Genomic DNA, 27,374 nt, shown 5'->3' on the forward strand with positions numbered 1-27,374 from the left:
AACATCTACCCCGTAAGTATCTTCAAGGAAGGCTTAAAGAAAGGCTTAGGCAGAATTATACAGAAAATCTGAAATAGAACTAGTGAAGAAAGACATGTCTTCTGTGTCTCAGTTTAATGTTAGAGCCATGAATCTAACCTTCCTCACTGGAATTTATAACTAGGTCTTTGCTTTCTGGAGGCAAGTCTAGTTCATCTTTAATATTCTCCATGGAGGAGATAAAGCAGATTAAGATTTGCTTAAGGAATTGTAAAAAGTGGTCCTGGGGCACTATGAAATGTAATTGTTGGGATAATGCACACATGCTTTATTTAGATTTTTTATATCATGCATGGCACAATGAAAACTCAGTACCTCTGTGGGAGATATAGACTCTATTCAATATAAGTAGTAAGTAATTCTAATTAGACCAGGTTGATTTACTTGTTCACACTGTTGAATTCTAAATTAACTTTAATAACTCAGGAGAAATATCCCAGAGTTATTATGGTCATTTCAATAAAGCAACTGTGCAATGAGGAGATGCTTTAAAAAACTTCTAACTAGAAAATTGGGTCTATAAAGAATGACAGGGCCTGGTTATTACAAGCTGTCATAATGTCACTATGTGAATCACTATGGCATGTGGAGGTTGTACTCAGCTCTTGTGATTTATTTCTGGTCAACTCATCTCCAGAATCCTGTTTCCTCTCTCCTGAAAGAAGAGGCTTTTCATATTTATTGAAGTTGTGGAAGGAGGAATCAAAAAGATCCGAGCAGCTAACTGAAGAATGAAAACCAACTGTGAAACAAAAGTGAACCAGAAAACTGAATTAAATGGTACAACACTATTGTTTCCTTTGTTTGAATTAAGATGCCTTACATATCCTGTAAATTTTTGATGCACTTGAGAGAAAAACAGGGTGGTGTCTGAATTGCCTTCTAAAGGTTTTAAAATTCATCTGATTTTATGTAGTTACTGTGTAGTAAGCTTAAGTGGCATTTTATGAATACTGAATTGAGCTTTACCTGTGACTGAGTATTTAAAATGCAAGCTCAGTGCTGAAGTTAATCACAGAATTTGGTCAAAATATGTAACTCAAGATACAATATGGCATTCTACTGACAGCAGATTCTAGTTCTTAAAAAGTCCGTTTCGTTTCAGAACAACTTTTCAGATGCCCTTATGGTACCTTCAGCTTTGATCTTACATGTTGGAGGGAATTACAACATTAGATAGATAATCTGTAGAGACTATCATAAATAAGAAAACATTTTTTTCTGGTTTTCCTAAGACACAACAGATGCTGTCAAATGGAGCCATCAGCATGCCCCTGTAGCATTCATATCCCTAATGATGACTGTTTGGCTCTACAACATTTCTATTACTTACATATACACCTGACATAACTCTGCTATCTCTTTAGCACTAAATCCTATCTGCAACCTATTTTCTTCTAGTTTTGTTTTCGATTGCTACTGTTGTTTCTTTAATTTGTTGTGCCAGTGTATTTATGAAATATATCTTCAAAATAGGAGTCCCTCAAACTGAAACTATACTGCTTTGGCTAAATATGCCTTATTTCCTGGAAAACTCTAGACAGATAACATTCCATTCTACAACACACAGTACTTCAGAAAACACAATTACATCTATGATGTAAAGCTGGAAGGAAGAATTTACTGTTTGCTCATGTTATTTGAGAAGACATCATGGTGAATTAATTTGAAATGCAATATCATGAGGATGAAATGTGGAAATAAGATGCAGGAGTGAAATTTTTATTTGTTATTGAACTGTTCGTACTGGACTACCCAACAACAGCGAAGTCCAATTTCTTTAATTAATTGCCTGTACTTGAAAGCACTAATACAAAGGGTGGCTGAACATACACGCCAAAGAAACTGTTACTTTACTGAAAACTACTGTCATTTTTGTTCCAAAGCATTCTATACTTTTGGTCTTGTAGAGATGTTCAGTGGTAAATAATAAACATTTGAGCCCAGTTTTACTGTTACTGCCATGCTGTCTTTGGGATTGCTGGCAGTATCTACCTCTACATTCTGATCTAGGATATGGCCAGGAAAAGAATGCATCGTCTTCCAATAGTATTTGACTATTTAAGAATTTTAATCCACATTCAAAGTGGCTTTCCTAATATAAATCATTCCCTGGAGAACTGGACAATCAAAAAGTGCCATTTTACTTTGCTCTTTTTCTCCACCATAGCACGACTATAGTATTATTGCCCAGTAACCAGTATTTTAAAGAATGCTGGAAATAATATTGCCTTTTTTTTTCCTTAGCTATTTTTCCCTCTCCGTTCTGTATAGCTTTTACAGTGCTATTGCCAAAATAGAATATTTTCAGTGCACTAAATGGGTTTTCTGTCCCTAATCCCAAAACATCTAAATGGTGTTTTATTGGAAAACAAACTAACTGCACTCTGGTGGCAAACATTCGTAATAAGTATCTAAATTGAACCAAACAGGGACAAAGTTTACTGGTCAGTGTAAGAATAATCACTTATTTGATAATATTTCAAAGCAATAACTTTTTGCAGAAGTGAAGATGCAGAGAATGTAATCTGGACCTATTTTTAGACGAACTGTGGCTATTGTATGAAACTTGATAATTTAAACATTTGAGTTTTACAGGTATATTATTTATTGCAAAAAGGGATATTTGAATAATAATGAAGCACAAAACTTTATTTAAACTGCTTTAATGGAAGGTTTGGCTTTATTCTGCTGAAACTCATGAAAAAGATTGAAATCTTAAAAATAAATAAAATTCAGGTTGAACAATTCCATTTCATGCCAAATTATAGCCAGGAGAGACTTTCAACATTGCCATGAATAGTGATGGCACAGGTTAATGTGAGTACAGAGAATGCTGGGCAACAATTAAAATTCTGGGTCCAGCAGCTGGTGGTATCAACAGAAAATATATCAATAGGAAACAAAGTCCATGAAAACATAGAATCATAGAATAATAGAATTGCTCAGGTTGGAAAGGACCTTCAAGATCATCAAGTCCAACCACAACCAAACCATACTGCTCTAGCAACCCACCACTAAATCATGTCCCTGAGCACCACATCCAAACGGTTTTTAAACACATTCAGGGATGGTGACTCAACCACCTGCCTGGGGAGCCTGTTCCAGTGCTTAACAACCCTTTCTGTAAAGAAGTTTTTCCTGACATCCAAACTAAACCTCCCCTGGCACAACTTGAGGCCATTTCCCCTTGTCCTGTCACCTGTCACCAGTGAGAAGAGACCAGGTCTGCTCTCACTGCAATCTCCTTTCAGGTATTTGAAGACAGCAATGAGGTCTCCCCTCAGTCTTCTCTTCCCCAGACTAACCAGCCCCAGTTCCTTTAGACTCTCCTCGTAGGGCATATTCTCCAAGTGCTTCACAAGCCTTGTTGCCCTTCTTTGGACCTGCTCCAGCACCTCAGTGTCCTTTCTGTACCAAGGTGCCCAAAACTGAACACAGTGCTCAAGGTGAGGCCTCACCAATGCCGAGTATAGGGGCGGGATTATTTACCTAGTCCTGCTCACCACACCATTCCTGATACAAGCCAGGATGCCATTGGCCTTCTTGGCCACCTGGGCACACTGCTGGCTCATATTCAGCCGACTGTCCATCAGCACACCAAGGTCCCTTTCTGTCAGGTAGCTTTCCAACCAGTCCTCCCGAGGCCTGTAGGGTTGCCTGGGGTTGCTGTGACCAAAGTCAGGACCTGACACTTGGCCCTGTTGAAACTTATATGGTTTACCTTGGCCCACTGATCCAGTCTATCCAGGTCCTTCTGTATTGCCTTTTGACCCTCTGGCAGATCAACACGCCCTCCCAACTTGGTGTTTTCTGCAAACTTACTGAGGGTGCACTCAATCTCCTCATCAAGATCATTGATAAAGATGTTGAATAGAACAGGCCCCAGCACTGAGCCCTGGGGGACACCGCTCATGACTGGCCGCCAACTGGATTTAACTCCATTGACTACAACTCTCTGGGCCCAGATGTATAACTAGACATGTATATATATATATATATACATATATATATATACACATATACATATATATATATAGACACATATTTTTTACATACACATTGTATGTTGTGCATACACACTGTATGCAACCGCATATGCAACTTGTAAAGGGTCGCTGCTTGAGCTGGTCATACCTGTAGGATTACCGCTGCCTACAAAGGGATTGGACTCATACAGATTAATATCCACATCTGGGCAGGAAAAAAACCAAACAATTCTAGGAACATCTTGTTTTTTGACTTCTGGGGCAGAAAGTTATTTCATCCCTATGATTGCTGTTTATAAAACTGTTTACCAGACTGCTGTTTGAGTAGAACTGTGCGTGGTTGTGGTACTCAACACTTTGACAGATTAAAACAAAAGTTCCTGCATGCAAGTTACAAATGAGACTTGTAACTCAGGCGACCAAAATGTCCATCTTTCTCATTGTATGTGTATGTATATATATATATGTATATATATATGTATATGTATAACTAGACATAGATGGTTTCAAACTATACATTAAAAAAGCTGATGAACAGTTAGATAACTTAAAGATTTTTTTTTAGAAAGAAAATAAAATGCTCGTACAAATAACTTCATAGGAATAATGACCAAATTTTGCATGTTTACTTGCTGCCGTATTCTCCAAGCGTTAAAATAAAATTCCTAAATGCATGCTTCAAGTCTCTGCAAAGAACAAACACATACATTCTGCAAACTCACTCTAATATCTTGTCAAAGAAAATGATAAACAGCATAAACATAAACACTAAAGGCTCCTCTGAGCTCTGAGGAGATCATCCTAAGCAGATGAACTAGTGCCATACCTGAATTCCTACCCTATTATGTAAAGTCTGTCATTTCTGGATAACAAGAGTTTTTGATATCTATAATTTTTACTTCTGTAAATGATTTCTAAATACTACCAGGAATGTAAAATAGATAATGCAGCATAAAATCACAAGCCATCTTTTCCAGTAGTGGAACTACTCATCCAAGAAACAGGTATAAGATCAATCTGGCAAAGTTAAATGACAATCATTTTGCAGAAATTAACTTTTCTTTGTGCATTGCTGACTGTGAATAGAGACCATTATTTTACATTGCCTAGATAGTGATGCAATTTTCAAAGCTAAATGAGCATTAAAACATTCGTTGTATGCTTCTGCAACGAACAATCTAAGATACCTAAAGGCAAAATGAGACATTCCCTTTAATCTTTATGAACACATTCTACTCTCTTGAGGTAAATATTAAAAAAGAGGGGATAAATTTGCTGTATTTTTGATAAATGTTTCCCTCTGAGGCAGAAGCCTTGTATGTGCAGATGCAGCAGCTTATATGATTGCCAGTTCCTGAAAATCCAACCATCCTGATGACTGTCCTGATGACTGTTTCTTCCCCTTTGGCAGACTGGTCTTTTTTCATTCCACTACTTTATTGGAGACGAGATTTTGGTGCAAATACAGGGAGGAAGTATGTTTCACCAATGAGCACCATTTATACACATATGAATATGGTTCCAAGTATTTCTTGATCTCACGTCTTTAAGATCAGCTCATATTCTAGCCATGATGCTCAACAACAGGACTGGAGACATCATTTGAAAGCTTTTCTGGACAAGTTACTTTATTAATGTACTATTTTCCCTTAGATGCTTTTGAAATCTACTTCCTTTCAAGAAACTTATCTACTGAACAATGGAATGGGGCCATAAGATTTTAATAACTATGCATTGCAAAAAAAAAGTCATTTAACTAATGCTGCTATTAACTAAAATAATACTAAAAGAACTTACATTAAATTAGGAAAAATATTTCCCCCCCTCCCAAAAAAAAGAAAAGCTCAGGCTTTGAACTTACATTCATACCAAAAGAATAAATATCTTTTTATAAGAACATTTCCAAAACTGTACCTTTAAAAATTGGCAAAGGAATACTGTTTGTGGCCAACTACATGTTTCCATATATGTGGAGGTGTTAGTTAAAAAACAAAGAAAACCAAACAACAACATCAAACTATTTGGCACCATTGCAGTGCAGTTTAAGCATTTGTGCTACTTATCTAGAACCATTCAAATATGGAAGGCCACTGAACTGTTCTACATACTTTGAGTAAGTCAAAGTCTTCCTCCCATGGCAAATGCATTTGAAGGTGAGAGAAAAAAAAATCTTTTACAGAGTTCCTGCCAAAGTTTTACAAGGTGGAAAAAAGTAATATTCATACACAGTAGATCAGACCTCTTTACGTCTGAAACTTTATACGTAAATCCTACAAGAGATTTTTATCTCCATCTTGAGCCAGAGAAGCAAATATGGTTCTAAAACTCAAAGTTGAAATCATAGGAAAGCATAACAAAACAAAACCCATTAAATGAATGAACTTAGGGGTTTCAAAATCACAAGATGATACAAACAAAAGGTACTTAATAACTTTCAGACCCTGTTCTTGATTTTAGCAAACCCAGTACATGGATGATTTAGGATCCTTTGGACTGATCTTACTGTTAACTCCATTACTGTTATCCAATTTGATCTTAACAGATCAGCAGAGATATTTGTAGGCCCATGTACATAAGTCCAACTGTCCATATTAAAAAACAAACAAAAGCACAAGCACAAATATAATTAATCACAACTATATCAGTACACTTTTGCATGGCTTTGAAGTTTGATCTCAACAATTTTTCAATTTTTCAAATATTTCACTGCCGAAATAATTATTTAGCACAAAAATCCTTTTCTCTGATATGAAAAATCCACTAACACTCTCATGAAACTGAAATGAAAACTGATAAATGCTTACACAATTTTTTAACTCACTTTATAAGTTACTTTAAGCAATGCAGTTTGGAAGCAGTAGATTTGTATTATTTGGTGTTATAACCTGAAGTAATCACAGAGGAAATCATGTAGTTCTTCAGCACAGTAGATTGATTTGTCTAGCATTTGATAGAAGTTCTTTTCCTCCTTTTTAAATAAACTTAGTTGTTTCATTTCTAAGGAAACACTGAAGTGCACTTCTTAAAAAAAAGGTTTGTCATAAAACAGCTGATTCATCTAGAAAACAGCAGTTTTTAATTGTCCAAGTAAAAAGGGGCCTATAAAAAGAATGACTCAGAAAAGAGTTTGCAGGAGGTAGAAATTTAGGAATACCATAATCTAAAATACATATACTTACGTGATGTAAAAAGTTATTGACACAAATGTGCTGAAGATAATTCTGTTGCAGGCGCTCTTTTTTATCAGATTCAAGCCTGGATGTCTGCATTTTTTTTTAGTTGCCATTTTCTCCAAAGTATATTTCTTAATACAAGGTAGAGAATGGAAACACCTATCAGATTATTCTGGTTTCTTATAGCAGCCATTTTAAAATATTGAATGGCTAATTTATTTAGATTCAGCTTTAAGGCAAATTAATAAATTGTATGCACAAAAGTAACTATTGAATTATGTATATTATTGAGAATGCAGGCATAGAATGGTTAGCTTTTTATCCACATTCGTGAAGTTTCTTCGATAAAGATTCTCATAGAAATTTCCTACATATTAATTATTTTTTCTTTTAAGAAACTCTGAGAGCTGTTTTTCCTTAGGATCACTGAATATGCAGATTTAGAAAAGTGCAGAAAAAAAAAATCTACTCTTTGTACACTGTCCACAGCTAAGTTTTTGGGTAACGTGAGTCACTTAATAAGCTTATTTGATATCAGAAAATAAATATGAGCTCTCAATCATTAAGATTGAGGCACTAAGTTAGATGCTGTGAATTCAAAGTATGCGTGAAGTTTTTGCCTTTAATCGGGGAGGAAGCTTGAATCTTCTAAAAGCCAACATATTGATCTGATCAAGGAATTGTTGAGGCTGCTATAAAGGAAATGATATGAACACATGTGGATCAGAGGTATATAAGGATATGAAAAAATTTCCACCTGACTTTTCTCTGTAGTTTTTCTATTTTCTTTATTTTCTCTGAAAAATCTGTCTCTTCTGGTAGCTGTTAGTAACCAGAAGCTTGTTGTTACATAAATTTTGAGCAAATGAAGAACAGGAAAACATGAGGCTGACACTGGCTGTGTATAAATCTTGGGAGATGGAGGTTTTTTAAGGAGTGAAGTAAGAAATGTGACAAATGGCATTTTTCACATAACTGAGCATTGGCTCAACTGAGAGCACACATGCTTGGGGCAGGGCTACTACTGCATGTGAACCAGCAAAAATGAGGACTTGGAGCCAGAATCATGAATGAAAAGAACAAGGGGTAGATGGCAGAACTCAATAGTCAGAATTACTGCTCCAGCCACCAGGCTTTCTCTGCAGGAACAGAGAGTACCATCAACTATGAACTGTGGTGCAATAAGAAAAGAATTAATTATGTCTATTGGGAATGGTTTTCACCCCCTGAAGCATGCCTGGAAACTGTTTGGGTAGGTACCACGAATTTAACACAGTACAGACAGCTGTGAATGGTTCTCAAGCATTTAGTCCTTTTTAATTCATGTTTATAGACACAGTCTTAAAAGCAGATTTCCAGTACAAAATGGGAAGATGGTAGGCACCGACGCACTCAGGCTATTTTGAGAAGAAGCAGGACATTAAACAATGGAAACTGGCAGAAGTCCACATAGCAAAAATATGTAGTTAAATATAACAAAAAATTGTTAATTAAATATTGCTTATGTTGGCGTGTATTTAGCTAATTATTCAAAAGCAAGGCAGAAATCTGAAGAGAATTGAAATGCTCCAAGAATTAAGGGGATCTTGTGTTTTATAACTATCAGAAAAGTATTTCACTGCAAATCATGCAAGATTAACTTTTTTCCTTATGAAAATATGGTATTGAAAAAACAATTATATTAATGATTTTAGATGTTTTTACACATAAAGTACAATACACTACAAAGAATGTTTCCTATTCACATTCTTAATAATAAATGTGCAATCCATAGAGTAGTTCTTTAAAAGCTATTTCCTTAACTTTTGCTTCCTTAGAATATGGTACATTCTAGAATAATGGACAGAAGGAGGACAGAGATCTGAAATAACTTCTGATATGATATATACTATACTGGTCTGATTTATTTGCCCTACCCACATCATGGTGAAATCCAGATCTGCAGAACAACACAGAAGGTATCAATACGACAAGAGGTTTATCTTTTGAAAGACTGACCACTTAGCCAAGTGCAAAGTACAACATCTGACACTTAATTTTGTACCTGAAAAGCAGTAGAATTTTAATTTGAACAAGCAGGCATCTTCAAAAATCATTCACAATCTTTTTCACAACTCAGAAGTGGAAGAATTACATTCTATAGAAAGTTATAGTCATTGCTTTGCTATTTTTACAGGCTTTTGAGGATTTGATTTGTTTCTGAATACGTTAGCCACATTCTTTTACGTACAGCAGCTTGAGGAGTTACATACCTTCTTTTGCTTCAGAAAAATTTATTTACTTCCACTAATCTCCAGGGCACTCTTTCACTGATAATGTCTCTACTTCGATTTTGTAATATGCCTAAGGTTTTGTATAAATGCTGATTCTGTTCTTCTTAAATGGTTAAATTGCTATGGGAAATAATAATCATCTTTTCCCATTAATGTCCCAGTATGTTATGTGATGAAAAATCCATAGATATTTTGGAATTTTCATTTTCATTTGTCTGATAGGTCCATTTTTCTTTCTATTGGGAGCAAATGTTGAAATTTTACCAGCAGAATTTTTATTAACTGCAAATATTCACTTTAAAACTCACAATACTGTGCTTTAGTACTGCAAAACCCAGAACAAGGAACAATTCTGTTACAAATTAAGTGTAAGTGTATGTGTAAATTATTAAAATAGCTGTTTCCTGACTGAAAAAAATTAAACATTTTATTTACAGCACTGTACAAATTAACATCAATGTTCTTGCCTTTTTCTTTCATATTTAACATACTGGAAAAAGAGCTTCAAGTGTTAAGAGCATTTCAGACTCTTGGTAGATCCTAAGCCAGTACAATATTTATGGTATATAAATCTAAGGAACTCAAGTGCTGCTTTGAAGATACACATCACTAATACAAATACAAATAAGATAAGCAGAGTGGGCAGATTCCATTATGATAAGTAAATGAACCATATAATATGGTGTGTTTTACAAGAGAGTAAGAACAGGCTCTGCAACCTACAAGACCTAAAAGCCTTACCTTCAGGAAAGGGTGAATGAACCCACAGTAACAGACAGAAATAGAGCTTACTCATTTTCTAGGGTTCTCAGAGATAGGCAGGTGTACCATTACTAATGAGTTACAGCTACAGTAGGTACATATTCTGCAAGCTCCTTACATTTCTACATATCTATAACTGGAAAAGCCTGCAAGATTGCTTAACATTTACGGATAAATTTCACGGATATGAATATGGAATGAACAATCAAAGGGTGAACAAGAAACTCTCCAGACAGAAGACAATGGATGCTGTTTTAAAATAATTTTCTTCCTTATGGCATCCAAGACTCTCTATGAAGGCACGAATCAGACTTTGTCTCTACAAATATTTATAAAGCTTACATAAGTGACTCAATATGAAATCCTAAATGAAAATTTATGATATGTTAATTACTATACTGGATCAGACTACTCAACAGAGTACTAGTGTCAGAGACTGATTTTTACATGGAAGCATGGAGTTTTAACTTTTCATTTTTTTCATAGAATATAATATAACTAGCTGCATTCTCCACTGAAACATTGACTTGTTTTTATTTTATTCCTCTTAAGAATTATATCTTATTATCATTCAGAATTAAATGTGCTAATTATTTAGTTTAAAGTCTGTTTCTTTTTTTTCCTGTGAGCAAGATTAAACTGAGATGTCAGCCTAGTTTTTCTTTTCATTCACTATATGCGTACAGCTAGTCCTTTTTAACAATCTGTTCTCAAAAATCTATTCTAATCATTCCAATTCTCAAGCTGTTTAATTATTTTAAATCATGCTTCTCTGAAGCTCTGTTATTCACAGGTTTTATTTACTCACAAAGTAGCACTCCTCTTCACTTTAAATGCACTGAATGATTCAGTCCTAAGCTAGTCACAAGTTTGTCTATAGCCAGTGGAAAGAATGCATAGAAGGCACCCCATGCCCTTACATTAGGTGCCAATCAGAAATGGTATGAGTTTCTGCCCTGAGCAGTAGACTGTTCCAACTATAGTTTAAAGTGACTTTCAAAAACTTTGATTCTTCAAGCGAGTAAAGTGAATCCCAATGAGTTTCAACTGAAAGGGGCTGATGGCTACTGAAAATGAAAACATACTGTTTTTTCCTCTGAGCTTTGATTAAGAATGACCATGGGATTTTACTGAATTCTTTTAGATTCCAACATCACATATGGTTTGAACTACTGTCCCTTACACGCTCTGTCAACACTGAATTTAATCTACCAGTGGATATTCTCCAGAGACCTTCAGTTTCCCCATCTTTGACAAGGCTAAATAACTTTGTGATATCTGCATATTTTAGAACATTACTGATTAATTAAAAATCATTGTTCATAAAATTAATATCAACAAAAGTAGCCTTTCCCACACTTAAAATGCTGTTTATTTTCTGTCAGTTCCAAGTAGCATCCGTGACAACCTACATTCACTTCAAGACTACATGCTGTTCTCATTAATATCTTTGAAGAGCTGCAAACTTGATTTTTTTTTGTCAAGAGTCTCTTTTAACCACTTTTTAGCTGCTGCTCTCAAAGAAATTCATTTGACAAGAGGAAAAAATTCCTTTTCAAAAGAACTGTAATCTGCCATAGAGCTATGCGTCTCCTAATACTGTTCCATACATTAAATTCCCCATTCCCCCTGTACCCTTAAGGACACCTTTGCTTGTGGCACTCCAATCCTGTAGTCTAGCATGTTTGCTTTTTAATTTAAAAATGAACATTTCCCAATAGCATTTCAGTCACCTTTTAGCACTTTAGAACTCTTAATGACTTACTTTGATAGGGCTCAAAATTAGCCACAGCCCCAAGGTAGATCTGCTCAGGAATTAAGCTCTCCAAAAAAAGTCTATTATAAGCCAGGATTTATTCTTCAAACTCAAGTCTCTTTTAAAAACCCTTTTAAAACAGAGAAAACTGAAAGCAACTGGTTAACACAGGACAGTAATAAAATGTTTTTAAGTTTTCCCATTGAATGTTGTATCTTTGCAGGTGACTCTGTGCTTTCAGCTAATTCAGAGAACCTGAGTGGTAGCAAAAGCTCCCATTTTTCACACTTTTTTTTTCTTTTCTGTGCCTGCTCAGATGGTCCTGAGGAGGAGGAGGAGGAGGAGGAGGAGAAGCAGGGGGAGGAAGGAGGCTCCCCCCTCCTATCTAAGGATTTTGTTTCACTTTATCATTTCTTAAAGGAACATAATATAGAACTGAGAGTACAGACATAAATACCATATGTGCTATCCATGCACAATCGGTGCAAGTTGTTGCTTTTAAGTTTGTTAGGCTTTTCTTAGCGTTTTCTCTATCCCTGAGAAAAGAGCTAACAAGAAACAGGCTTGAAATGTGTTCTATTTGGCTGTACTGCCTAAATCAACCCCGAAGTGGAGATACTGCATCATCTGGATTTGGAATCAGTCTCTGAGGTTTACTTAGGAAGCAAACAAAAATTGAAGCTAAGAACCATCATGTTGAATAGTTTAACAGGAATATAGTAGCTGTCCTTACAGCCCTCTTAGCTACTTGCTGATGCATAATAATGTGACTGAGTCTTGCCTGACATATTCGGAGGTCACTCCAAAAGTAATGTCTCCTATTTATATCCATGGAAACTACAACAGATACAAAGAGCAAATTCTCAGGTACAAAACCCTATTTTTCAGCATAGTCACCACCATTAGCTATGTATTTTCACCAACAATGAACAAGAGCCTGCATGCCACTCTTTGTAAAAATCTGTACCAGTGGAAGTGACCCATAGTGTCTCACAATCCACCACCTCACTGCGCTCACATCCACTTTTTGGTCTCCACAGATGTTCAGAAAGTGTCAATGAATGTCAGTGAGTGCAATTTTTTCCACATGGAGGAATTCAGTGACACACCTTTGCTTCATACACACTTTCCTGTCAGACGCCATTTTGTCAGACTGCCTCTCTACTGCCATCTGTCACACAGCAACAAAATTCAACAGAATACTGGCAAGAAGGTTAAGCCTCTACTGCCATGCCACCAACATCTGCTTCTGATGTTATGGGCCACCATACTAAAAAAGGAGGCATTATTTTTGGAGCAGTCCTCATAGTTAAGGTAACTCATCACTTTCCTTGTGACGCAGACTAACATGGCTGTTGAGCAGTAACTTTTTAAGCCACAAGTTTATGTGTTTCCATCTGGATGATGTCAGGAGATTAACATATATGTCAAACAAAATTAGACACTCAAATAACATATGGACCATTACAATGTCATTCAATTAGAAGTGAACACGCAAAATGGCATCAGTAGAACAAAACCAAAACTCTACAATTCGGTGAAAATTGCTACAGAACTGGATGGGTTTGGTTGTTTTTTTTTTTCTGACAAGAAGCAACAGTTAATCTTTAGCATTGAAACCTTTCTCTCATACATGTGAACTGTAAGGTAATACTATAACGAAAATCTGGTAAAAGACATTTAACTTATCTGAAGATGCTGAAGGAATATTTTGGTAAATATGGTAAATAACCACAGAAAAACTGTTGGATAGTTCTGATTAAAGATAAATATACATTAAAATAGGACTGCATGAAATATATTTGCTTATTTAAATGACAAGATTGTTATTACAAATTGTAAACAAGAATTCACATATTTACATATTTTTAAACACTTTTTGGTACAGCAGAATTAAGGCTAAGACAAAACAACAGCAACTGTATAGGTCACTTGTCTCAGCAGAGATCAACATAGACATTCCCTAAGTTCTTGCTACAGTCAGTCACAGTCACGCAGACCTCCTGAGGATAACTACAGAAAAACTCAATCATTCCAGATACATCCCTTACTGATAACAACCTTCTGTTCCCATCTCACTGTTTCACCTGAGCTCAAGCATTTTGGTCAATGAGTCGCACAGCATTTACCCTGTCCTTTTTCAAAGGACTGAGCAAGCAGTAATGTGGAGGAGAGATAAACACACTTTAAGAAGTAAGTACCAAGCATTCAGAATAAGCCTATAAATCCATTTTATTTTTCTTTATCTTCCATCAAAGGAAGATAAAGAATTATGTAGCTAAGAGCAAACATACTTCTGAATGCCTAAAAATATCTGAGATGTGGGAAGAGCAAAAATAATCAAACAAAAAACTGTGAAGATTAAGCAGTTTTATAGACTAGCCAGTGCACAGCATGGTTTCTAATTCAATTGGAAAGTTGTTGCTGTTCCCCATGTGAAACCATGAATATGTAGAGATAGAGATTATTTGAATGCATCTTATTAAACATTTTCAGTGCATATTTTTCCACATTTTTTCAGAGGACAAACAGATCAGAATGTAATAAGACATACCAAGTAGCATGGACAGTGCTCCTTAAATAAACTCATCTTTGTATTTAGTCATAAAAATGCTATGGAACAAGTGTTTTAAGACAGATACTGTCTTTTCTTTATAAACATGTGTAAAGTCTAGCATAATGAGGGACTGACAACTGCAAGAACCTTTAAGTGGCAGTACAGTGCAAACAGTAAACAACAGCAATAATAAATCACTTGGTAAAAGCAAAACCTTCCCACATTGCCTATTGAAAAGTTTTAAGCATTTTAAGATTAGCAGAGGTTTGGGGGTTTTTTTGTGAGTTCTTTGACATCTCTCCAAAATAAGGCTGTGCTGGTGTTTACAGTTCTGTCAATCCAAATATAAACTGTACAAAAATCATAAATATTTATTATTGTACAGAAAGCTGGATTTTCAATAAGGGCATTCCAACTGTTTCCCTTCTTCATTTCAAATCAATTTCTATATGACCTTATTTTCTGAATATTTCTTCTGATTTTCTGAAGAACTGACTGACATTAATGCATGGAGATCATAACTGAAAATCTGGAAGAAAATATTAACATCAGAAGTTTTTCTATCAGACAATCATAACGAACAAATAGAAAGCCTCATGAAACTTAATTTGTATAAGCATATGGACCTGGATGACATGCATGCCAAGGTCCTGAAAGAGTTGACTGATGTGGCTGCCAAGCTGCTCTCCATCATATTTGAAAAGTCATGTCTGTCAGGTGAAGTCCCCAGTGACTGAAAAAGGGAAACATCACTCCCATTTTTGAGAAAAGGAGAAAGGAAAACCTGTATAACTGCAGACCAGTGAGCTCCACCTTTGTGCCTGGGAATATTATAAAACAGATTATCTGGGAAGACATATTAAAGCACATGTGAGATGAGGAGGTGATCCAAGACAGCCAGCATGGCTTCACCAATGGCAGATCATGCCTCACCAATCTGGTGGCCTTCTATGATGAAGGCCGGAGGACAAGGGAGGGCAACTGATGTCATCTATCTGGACTTGTGCAAGGCCTTTCACATAACCCCACACCACAACCTGTAACTTGGAGACATAGGGGTTTGAAGGGTGGACTATTCAATGGATAATGAATTGGTTTGGAGGATCCCAGCCAGAGGGTTGCGGACAATGGCTGTATATCCAGGTGGAGACCAGTGACAAGTGACCCCCAGGGGTCTGTCTCTTTAAAATCTTTATCAGTGACATAGACAATGAGATCAAGTGCACCCTCAGCAAGTTTGTACGTGACACCAAGCTGAGTGGTGCAGTTGATATGACAGAAGGAAGGAATGCCATCCAGATGGACCTGAACAAGCTCAAAAGGTGGACCCACGTGAACCTAATGAGGTTCAACAAGGCCAAGAACAAGGTGTTGCACTTGGGTTGGAGCAATCCTAGGTATTCTCCCAGACTGGGAGAAGAACTCTGTGAGAGTAGCCCTGCAGAGAAGGATTTGGGTCCTGGCAGATGAAAAACTCAACATAAGCCAACAATATGTGCCTGCAGCCCAGAAGGCTGACAGTATCCTGGACCAGCAGGGGAGAGGGAGGTGATTGTCTCCCTCTGCTCTGCCCCTGTGAGGCCCCAGCTGGAGTACTGTGTCCAGGCCTGGGACTCCCAGCACAAGAAAGACATAGAGCTGTTGGGGTAGATCCTGAGGAGGGCCATGAAGATGATCAGAGGGCTGGAGCACTTCTCCTGTGAAGACAAGCTGAGGGAGCTGGGCTTGTTTAGCTTGGAGAAGTCTCTAGGGGGACCTCATTGCGGCCCTCCAGTACTTAAAGGGAGCTTATAAACAGGAGGGAAATAATCTTTTTATACAGATAGATAGTGTTAGGACAAGGGGGGAAGTTTTAAACTAGAAGAGAGGAGATTTAGATTTGATATTAGGAGGAAATTTTCCACTGAGAGAGTGGTGAAGCACTGGAACAGGTTGCCCAGAGAAGTTGTGGATGCCCCATCGTTGAAGGTGTTCAAGGTCAGGTTGGATGGAGCCCTGGACAGCCTAATCTTGTTGGTGATCCACAGCAGGGGGTCTGGATCTAGATGATCTTTAAGGTCCCTTCCAACTCAAGACATTTTATGATACTACGACTCTACAATTCTGTGATTCTATGACACGACTACCTGACCACCTAACATTTTCCTGGCATTAGAAAATTGCAGATGTAGGAAGTTAATTCAGTGATGAAGATACCAAGCAAATTAGAAATACTTAGAATAAAAGCTATTCAATCTCATTTTTGGTTGATTTTTTAACAGAATGCTGAGATATTTCAGGAGCACTTATGGCAACTATTTAGAGTAATTCATTTGCTAAGAATCTTCATATTTGGTGTTTGCTATTATTTAATTATGTTGCCTGGCAACTCTACAGTGCTGAAAACAAAATTCTAAAACCACCACACAAAGAAAAACTGGTATAAGAAATTAAAGGCTTACTTATTTTGAGAAATAATACACTTTGTTTTTTCTTTAATTATTGCTTCTCTATCTATGCTGATTATTTTCACACTAGAACACGTGCAAAGACATGAGAGAGTATAATACTAAAAGATAATGTCAACAAAATTAATATGTCCCGAGGTATTAAGAATTTCATTATTGTCTTAATTAGCAGGAATTTCTAAGTACCATTTGAGTCACTGTTTATTCTGGGAAGGCTGTAGCATATAGCTATGGTTCATAGCCCTTTCATGATAATTTTTTGAATTTAGTTTGTCTAAAAAATTTCTCTCAGATTTTGAGATAGAATTATAAAGACAAATGATGTGTATATGTACCATCTGTATTAAATCACAGAGCATATCACCAAGCAACAGAGATAATCTCAAGTAGGAGGAGCCCAATCTGTATTGTAATAGAAACAGCAACTCTAAAGTACATACTTGCAATTTCTGATTTTCAATAGGTCATAAATATCATAGAAGAAATTCCTATTTCTTACCTACATTTCCAGTCATTAGGTATGAATTCTGAAAGTCCATCATTCCCATTCCAACAATGTGTATAAAATCTTCAATCACCTGCATTAACTCCACCGAACCTGGATAGATCTAACAAAGGAAGGTCAGATATTCTGTAACTATAATACTACAATTTATACAGCAGCAAATTCAAATAAAATCTTAATGCAATCCAATGGAATGCAAGAGTTAGTCTAATTCTCTTGCCATTTTTTAATACCTAACCTTTTATGTGATTGTAGAGCAACCACTTTTGCCATTAGATCCTCAAGTGAACAGACACTGCTTCCAGTAAGGCTACACGATTTGTGCAATGTTTGATGTAAGTCATTGCACTTATACAACAAACAAGCAAACAAACAATGCCTTATTGAATATTGCTCTCATTATTGGTTAAGGTATTTCATGTCCTAGAATAATTGCATTGTGTGTGGGTTTTTTTTCCTCCCCCTGGAAGATATCTTCAATATCTTCAAAAACAGCAAAATGAACAGAATCCTACCCTGGCCTCTGCACCATGATAACTCTTTGATGCTTTAGCCAATATTTAAATAATATAAATGATTACTGGTAATTCAGTTGTTTTGCTGATGTGGAATAGTTGAATAATAGATTAGCTGAGGCTGGAAAGCGCCTCCGGAGATCATCTAGTTCACCTGTCTACTCAGAGAAGGGTCAGCTACAGCAGGTTGCCAGGACAATGCTGAGTTGCACTTTATATATCTCCAAGGGTGGAGAACTCAGAACCCATCTGTGCAACATTCAATTGCAGTCATTTATACAGTGAAAGGGTCTTTCTTATATTCAAATGAAATTTGCTATATTTTAGTTTGTGCTGGTTGCTCTTTGGCCTGTGACTGGTGTCTATCACTGAGAAGAGTCTGTGTCAGGCATTTTTACTCCCTTCACCATGAATCTGTAAAACTGATAGGATTCCCACTGAGCATATTTTCCAAGCAAAATGTCAGCTCTTTCAGTATTTATGCTATATAGCGTCCTAAACACCTTCATGGCTCTACGTTGTCCTCACTCCATTACGTCCTTGCCTTGAACTAAGGAGCCCAGAACTGGATGCAGTAAACTAAAATAAGTTGCGTTTCCATTGTTAAAATAGCTTATCAATATCTCTTTCAAAATGGTGAGGACAAGCACATTTAAAAAGTATATAATTTATTTTCAAAGCTATAAGCTACTACAATAACAAAATAGTTAAAAGTGCCTACATTCAACAATAAAACATAATCAAAACAGTTATTAAATATCAAAACAATTATTAATAAACATAAAAAATACTGCTGATATCATATGAATAAAATTCATTTTTAGCGGTTATGACCTTTGTCATGAACAGGATAATTTTTAATAATATATTTTTTTTGCTATAGAAAAAGAATGAATGACCTGTTCACATTGCTTTTTTCTTTCTCTCAGTGAGATGTCCAAATTTCAGTTTATGATCAACATTCAACCCACTCTTTCTACTACTGTGAGGACAGATTCCAAAACAATGCCTATGCTGACTGTAAATTCCAACATAGTGTGCTCCATTTTCATCTTGTTTTATCTGTCTAGATCCGCAGCTGTGTGGTTCAGGATACTGATTTGTTCAGCGTGCATTGTTTTCTACATGGATCTTTTTACAAAAGGTAGGGCAGCAATATTGTTTTTGTGAAAAATGTGTTGTGGCACTTATGATCCTAACATTGCACATGCTGCTTCAGGTGAAGGAGTCTTCTTCCATTTTCCAAATAATGAGTTAATGAGATTCCAAACAATGAGATAGTGTGTTAGTCTAACTAACCCATCATTTTTTCTGCATCCATCTCATTCATAGCACACACACTCCCAGGTTATGTACCAAGACTGAATTTTATTGAAAAGATATATTATTCCTAGATCTTTCACAGAACATTTAATACTAATAACTTCAGCAGAAACTGCTGAACAGTCAGTGTAAAAGTGAAATCTTTGTTTTGATATATCTAAAGTACTGACTAATCAGTAGGATGGTAAAGGTGATGAAAAATATGCAGAATAGCTCCTGAGTTTTGCAATAGAAGTATAAACTTATTGTGGACGTGAAGTGGTTTCCTGTGTGCAGCACTTAACAAAAGCCAAGTATTAAAGTGAGTACTGCATGCTATGTAAACTGTAATTAATGGTATAAACTGCTGGCATATAATCTAGAAAAAAATGATGTGTTGAGGAATAGCAGCTGTATACTTTGTAGCAAGTCAGCAATTTACTGACAGTGAGTAAGATTAGTAAGATTTTCTTTCTAGCAAAAGAACCCAGAAAACACCCAAAAAGATCCAGGCTAACAGAAACTGTGGAGTTCATGCAAAAAAAGTTGGTTAGTCTGCCACTTTGTTTGCAATGTTGCATTAAAAAAAAAAAAGAAAAAAAGAAAAAAAGAAAAAAAAACCAAATCCAAAATAAATAAATCAAACCAACAATTTTTAATGAGTCAGTGATGTTTGATATAGATTGCACTTGCAGCACATTACAACTTGTACATATGCTTCCACGATTATGACTAAACAAGTCTTTGAACACAATGTAAAATTTCAAACAATATTGCTTCTGTTCTAAAATCCAGTTCTATTTAACCACAACTTTTCAGTGTTTTGTCCCAGATATGATAGGAAAACATTTTTTATAGGAAAGTGGGTGCTTTTTTCCAATAACAAAGAAAAAAAGAATTTTGGAAGTATTTAGGTTTATTTAGGAGTGCAGCCCACTCTTCCTAGTCATTATGAAGACCTACTTGCTTCAATAGCTCTTTAGAAATTGCTTGCTTAACTCCCCAAGAAGAGAAACAAGTGACGTGATTTCTCTAGGTACTGTAGCTCAAGAGCCTATGATTAAATGAATTTCCCAGCTTTGTCACCAGGGAGCTATGGCTTCACTACTACTCCTGTGTTTAGCAGTCGGTAGGGTACCTTTCTGCCTGCCAGCACTGTACGCAAGTCTATGAGACAATGAATACTAGGCAGAGAAATGGAGCACTGAGAGGGCATTTCCACCATTTCCTCTTGTCATTCCTTGATCTTGGTGGGACAGATAGTGGACATGGCATGGGCAAAGACTGGAGGCAGAAGAAGACAAGGTTAATAACATAAGGAGTGTCTCTCTGTTCATTACTGAGGCTAAAATAGTTGCTTAGTATCAACTTTCTAATCTTGGTGGTATCTGTTTATGGAAACTGCCTACATGCATGTGATTTTGCTGCTTCCATCCACCATCACTAAGTAAAATGAGATACCTTGTCTATTTTTATATCTGGATGTTACATAGAAGTAAAAAAAAAAAAAAAAAACAACAAGAAAAATGTGATTCCTGACAGGGTATCAGCTGTAGCATCTTATAGAATCATAGAATCCTTAGAGTTGGAAGGGACCTCTGAAGGCCATCCAGACCAACTCCCCTGCAATGAACAGGGACACCACGGCTAGATCAGGCTGCCCAGTGCCTGATCCAGCCTTGCCTTGAAAGTCTCCAGGGATGGGGAATCAACTACATCACTCGGCAACCTGTTCCAGTGCCTCACCAACCACACTGCAAAAGATTTTTTCCTTATATATAACTTAAATCCACCCTCTTTTATGTCCAAAGAAAAGTTTGTATCAGTAGCAAAACATCTAGATCTTTCCTTTCTTAGTCATTATAAAGATGACTACCTCCATCTACTCTGAATGCCTCCACTGTTTGTATCTGCATATAGTTCTCTGTTTATCCCCATTTTCACTGTTGTGTCAGAATGTTTGATAGTTCTATGGTCCTGTTCATAAATATAAACAGTTCTCCAATGTTCTTAGTATGAACATGTAAGAAACACCATAATCCAAGTAAAGAAATTACTTTTAAATTGAATTTTAATTTTTTTTAATTATAAAGTTAATGTTTAGCTAGCTTAATGCTAAACTTTACTATTTTACAAAACACTATCATAATATCTATCACAGTCCAAAATCGGTCTCTCTTAGGGATCACACTTGTCTTAAACACAAGTTTAGAAAAGGTCTACTGTTAAATTTCTGTAAGTACTTTGGTGGTGTCGTAAGAATTCTTCAGGTGAGTGTTGATGTGTTCTGTATAATACAGGCATGACTGTAGCTAGCCTTTACAAGCATTTTTTGGCTTTCATATATACTTCATTACAGTATGAAAAGGCAAAACATAATGAATAATCCCATGGAATGCAGTGAAAATCTCTCCATCAAGAGAAGCTTCTTACATTCTTAATATAATTTTAGTCTGAGGAAGTAGACAAGGGAGACTTTTGGAAAAGCATCAATTATTTCCAATATATTGTCTCATTTAGGATTTCCTTCTACTTAGAACAAAGTGCATGCTTAACATCAGGTTTTAAAGTTATCAGTTACTCTTTATCTAGACTTACTGAAGTAAAGTGCTGCTTCTGGTTAAGAAATACAATAAATATAATATAGTCTGCCTGCAATTTTTTAAATTGATGAGTTACAAAAGTCACATCTTACCTGTTGTGCATCTTCCCATTTCTCTTTATTTTCTTCATCTAAGAGGTTACTAATGATTTGAAAGAAGTTCTGAAAAGTGAATTAAATAAAAGACAAAGTAAAGTAACTTTCAATGATATAATTGTATCCTTAAGTCAATATCGAGAAAGATTTCCTTTCTCTATTACAGATGCATTTCTGCAGCCTATTTTCTGTCACAGAAAGAGATGACAATGAAATAGTAGACTGACAAAAAGATACATATTTTAGAGTTAATTGTTCATTTCTGGCTGTATACATTCAACACTACTGCTTTATATAAAATAAGACCCCTATTAAACTTGCTCAACTTCTAAATGTGATGGTATTTCATTTTCAGATTGTTCTCCTTCCAGAAAATAGACTACTACATATTTTTCAAACAAAGTACGCAAAGAAAACAATTGGCCCAAAGTTACCATTTTCTATTCAAAACAAGAAAATGATCCTTAATGATCACAAACAGTGGATACAATGGGGTTTCATTGCCAAATGCTCTCTGAAATCAGGTGCATCTTATTTTTTGCCTCTATGCTTTGACAGAAAAAGAATAATTAAATTCTGTTCTTTGACCTTAAAGTGTCACTTTCTGTTTCTGATTGTCCTATTGATTTCACTGTAATTAAGCAAAGCAAAAATAGAAACAATAAATCACACATTTTAAAATCATTCTCTTCCAAGTGTTTGTGCAAAACTATTCTTTCTACCATTATTGGTTCTCTTTCCCAATTTTATTGTCATTTTCATAATCCTTAAAAACAAAGGGCTTGTGCAGACTCTGCTCATCTCAACTCTGTTTCATTTTTCTTGCAGACTGTCAAATTTGGCTATAACCTGCCAATTATAATTTTCCTGTTCCTTCACAAAAGATACCTGCAGCTTCCACTAACCTTTGCAGGAAAGTACGATTAAGGTCCTTGCAACCTCTGAAAAATCTTTAGGTGGAATACCAGCCACATGCCCCTGCTGGAATTCATCTTACTGGTCATGTTCATCTCCCTCACCAGCACTTAGTTTTTAGCCATTTGGGGGGTTAAACAAGGTATACATAATATTTAAGAATTAACTTCAACAGACTATTTTGTGTTTATTGTTAGCTACATGAAAGTATTAAAATAAACATTAATTAATAGATGTATATAAAAAAGACACAAGTAAAACAACAGATGAGCAATAATGGGTTTAAGATACACATCGTACTTGATAATAAACCGTTGATGATGTTTATGAACTTGGTGACAAGAATATCTTGCTTCTTAAGATCACTTTTATCTCTTTTTAAGTTCCTGACATGTTACACTTGTTGTAGCAGTGGAGGTAGCAATGCATGAAGATTTTTTAGTCAGCAATATCAGTGCTTCGTAAATTAAACAAATGTGCTTTAATGGCTTTGCTGCATTGATTATGAATAGATGTGAGATGAACTCCAAAAATTTGGCAGGGGAATACAGGATGAAAAAATTTTCACCTACTTTGACTATTCTCTTTTTCATTACATTAATGATATAAGAAGCAACACTGACATTTAGTAAAATGATTGACAGCTACAAAGGCTAAATTTTGGAAGCATTATGGATACAGATGGTATTACTGCAGTAAACACTGAATCTCCTCATAGCATCAAGATCCTACCTCTTGTAGCAGATTTACGTATTGCTAAACTGACCACTAAAGAAAAAGCTGTGACAACCAGAGATAGATTTTGAAGTTCTATATTTTTGCCAAGGTTTTTCTGAGGATAATGCCAGTTACAGTCAGGAATGGACAATAATGTTTTCCTAATTTAATTTCCTTCCTTTCAATCTTTTTCTTTTTTTAATACAATGGATGCAGTTTCTCCGTTCCAGTCCAAATTTTTTTTTACTTTTTCTGCAGGCATAAAGCTGTTGTAAATCCTTCTGTATGGCTACAGAAGAATTTCTCCCCAAAAGAAATGAATGGATAGCCTTAAGTCACCTCCACTTTTGTACTTCAGCCTAGGGAGTGTGTGGGAGGTGGAAGCTGGGGGAAAAAAGCACTGGGCAATCCTGTTCATCTTTGATTGAAATGACTGTCCTCGTGATTAATACAATTGGAATTGTCACAGAATCACAGAATGGTTTAGGTTGGAAGAGACCTAAAAATTTTACTCTTTATCTAGTGAAGAAAGTAGAATAGAATTAAAACACCATACACAGCTTCCACAAAATGAAGAATCTTGATATTTGGGGCAAATTCATTTATTTTTCCCACTTTTATCACGTACTTTGATGGTAGACTAGAAAGTATGAAAATATATAACAATAATAGTGAAAATTAAAACAAAATACAATTTCCAGAGTATGGTAATGTATGACATAGATACTCTACATGTGGACATATGAAACTGATGTTATTCAGTCAGAATTTCATTTTATATTGTCAGAAACAAGTAACTTCATATGTTTCTTGTGAAAAAGTATGCTTCATTCTGATTTTACATATTTTCTTGAACATTTTACACTGGTTTTCACAATTCTACCTAAGTTCATAATTTGTTCAACTTTTCATTTTCTTCTCTTTGAAATTCTGTGCTTTTTTTTTTTTCCTCCAGATGGGATTTAAGAGTTTTGGTATTCAGGCAGATATCTATTTGGTTTGAGAAATCATTCCTTATTTCCTCTATACTATCCCTTAACAACTTTTGCCTTTTCTTATTTCTTCACTTGATAATGATTAATTAAAAATTACTCAAACAGTACAAATTGTTTTCCTCAGTCAGTTCTGACAGAATACTGTTAAAAATATTAGAAACAGTTTTACCTTGCTGAACTGCTTTTGGCATATTCATTTGTGGAAAGAGAATAAAACTCTCTAATATATGTAAACTCCAAATGGCCTGATCTGCTAAACCCATGAACAAAATCATTCACATCAAGCAGATTCTCAAGGCTGGCTCCACCAAAGATTTCTACAGTGCCTGCAAACCATGGGGCTGTTAGATTGTTCAATGCAGTAAATAAGATAATATTTAATAGTTAAATTTTGCTGAAGGTAGGAAAAGATATTGAACATTATTTAATTAAAAAAAAAAATCTTAACAAGATAACCCAATAAGAACATGCCCAGCTAAAATGTAGGTTGCTCTGAAAGTAATGCCTCCTATTTATATCCATGGAAACTGCAACAGAGAGAACAATGACAGTATTTAATAGAGCAAGTTCTCAGCTACAAAACTCTATTTTTCAACATAGTCACCACCATTAGCTGATTCACATGGAAGAGCTGATCAAGATGCTCTTCATTTCATTGTATGACAGCTGTGCATGGCCATCCAGAACATGACTTGTCTCTCACAGCACTGTCATCACTGCCGAAACAGACCACCCACCACCTCACTGTGCTCACATCCACTCTTTGGTCTCCACAAATGTTCAGCAAGTGTCAATGAATGTCAGTGGGTGCAGTTTTTTTCCACATGTTGGATTCAATGACACATCTTTGCTTCATACACAGTTTCCTGTCAGACACCATTTTGACAGACTACCCCTCTGCTGCCATCTGTCACATGGCAATAAAACATAATCAAATATTGGCTAGAAGGTTTAGCCTCTAGTACCATACTATCAAAATTTGCGTCTAACATTGTGGGCCAACAGAATAAAATAGGAGGCATTACTTTCAACGCAGCCCTTGTATTTTTTTGGGAAACACTGATCAAAATATAAAACTTTCAGCTAGCTACAGGACAACACAGTAGACCTTAATTTCACATGGAAGTTCATTTTTCTCTATGCATGATGATATAAGAAAACTGAAAATATAATAGCAAGCTCTTGAAGACTTCACTGAAAAAAAAAGCCTTTTCAAAAATGCATACACATACATCTGCACGCATAGGTTCCAAGGTGTATTTATGATCTGTACTTACTTTAAAATTAAAAGCACTTAAATATGACCTGCATTAAAACTTAATAATTAATTTATGAAAGATCTCTTTGCCATAAATATTATGTACACTCACCCTCTTACTATTAAGTATACTTATGGTCTTTGAAAAATTTCTAAAATTCCCAGATATTGATGTAACCAATATCCCAATCTAGAATTCCTGTGAAATATTTATTTTAATGAACACTGCACAACAATTTGTCCAGCCCATTATGCAGAAATATAGTGTTATTTTTCATATCCTGTTCATTTGTTGTTTTTTTTTTCATTAAATACTGCTGAATCTTACTCTATTTTACCTGTGTATCTTAGTCTTATAGTAAACAATGTTTACATATATCTTTCAAAAATAATAATTTCCACATTGGTGCAAATATGTGACATTCAATATATTGACATAAACTCCACCAATTGAATCACTGTCCTTACAATGTTTCTCTTACCTGTACTCCATCTGATGCTGGGATATAACTTGCTCTTTTAAATGTGTCTGTAACATTTCTGAGAATTTCCACAGAAATTAGAAGGTCTCCTGCATAAAAATTTTTCCTCTGTGTTAAATCCAACAGCGTCTTGGTTACTTGGGACATGCCATCACCAGCCAACATCCTCTGCCCCTTTGCGAGATGTTCTTTAATCTGTACCAGAAGAACAAAATGAATATCAGAACCTACTTTACTGAGAAAAAAAAGTATGATAAATTCAGAACACAACGAAACATTAACTAATAAATTGATTATAACAAAGTTCATCCTGTTAAAGTGAAAACAAACTAGCAGTAGAGTATGATGACCGTATTTTTATCTGTATCACAGAATCATGAATTTTATGCTAAAAAGATTTGTAGGTGTTATATTTCACCGGTTTGCTTCTCTAAGGACACCAATAACATCTCAAAATCCACATTCTTAAAGGAAGTCAATAGACTGGACTGTGGCTTTAATCTACTGCTGTGATGTTGCAGGAACTTCTCCAGAAGAACATCTGTACAACCAATACTGATACTCAATAAACAACTAAGAGCTCCGAAAGGGGTAAATGTTAAGTATTTTGGTCTAGTTCACTCTATGGAAGTATACCCTTCACCTCTGCCAGCTCAGCTTACACAGTCAATACAAGAGTGAAGGTTTGGATAGAACAGGAGATTTGGATGGTACTCTCTTCTCTAGTACTAACAGCACAACTTGGAACAATCCTGTTAGCTTTTCAGGACATGCAAAGCTTAGAATTAGGATTTGCTCCCCTATACCAACCATGAGAGCACATTTTAGCTATAGCTCCCCTTGCAGACTGGTACAGGGCAGTGATAAGGGTAATCCAAAATGCATATGCTGGTAGAAGAATTCTCCTGATAAGAAAGTGAACTTACGGATCTGATTAGCTCTTAAAACTGACTTAGCTCAGATTTAGAAAAGATGCATAGCATATCACAAA

The 27,374-nt window shown here is 35.7% G+C and overlaps 1 protein-coding gene across 8 annotated transcripts in view; it reads right to left on the reverse strand.

The window, feature by feature from the left end:
* The window catches only part of ADGRB3 (adhesion G protein-coupled receptor B3), a 463,944-nt gene that overhangs the window by 206,934 nt on the left and 229,636 nt on the right, over positions 1–27,374 (reverse strand). For all 8 annotated transcript variants that reach the window (XM_021389992.1, XM_021389990.1, XM_021389989.1 and 5 more), the window contains 3 exons: positions 26,384–26,578; positions 22,014–22,082; positions 17,496–17,604 (listed from right to left, as the gene is read on the reverse strand). In XM_021389992.1, coding sequence (XP_021245667.1) covers positions 17,496–17,604; positions 22,014–22,082; positions 26,384–26,578 — 373 coding nt within the window. The remainder of the gene's footprint in view (positions 1–17,495; positions 17,605–22,013; positions 22,083–26,383; positions 26,579–27,374) is intronic.

This window comes from Numida meleagris, chromosome 3 (assembly GCF_002078875.1).
Source record: "Numida meleagris isolate 19003 breed g44 Domestic line chromosome 3, NumMel1.0, whole genome shotgun sequence".
In the NCBI taxonomy this organism is placed as follows: Eukaryota; Metazoa; Chordata; class Aves; order Galliformes; family Numididae; genus Numida; species Numida meleagris.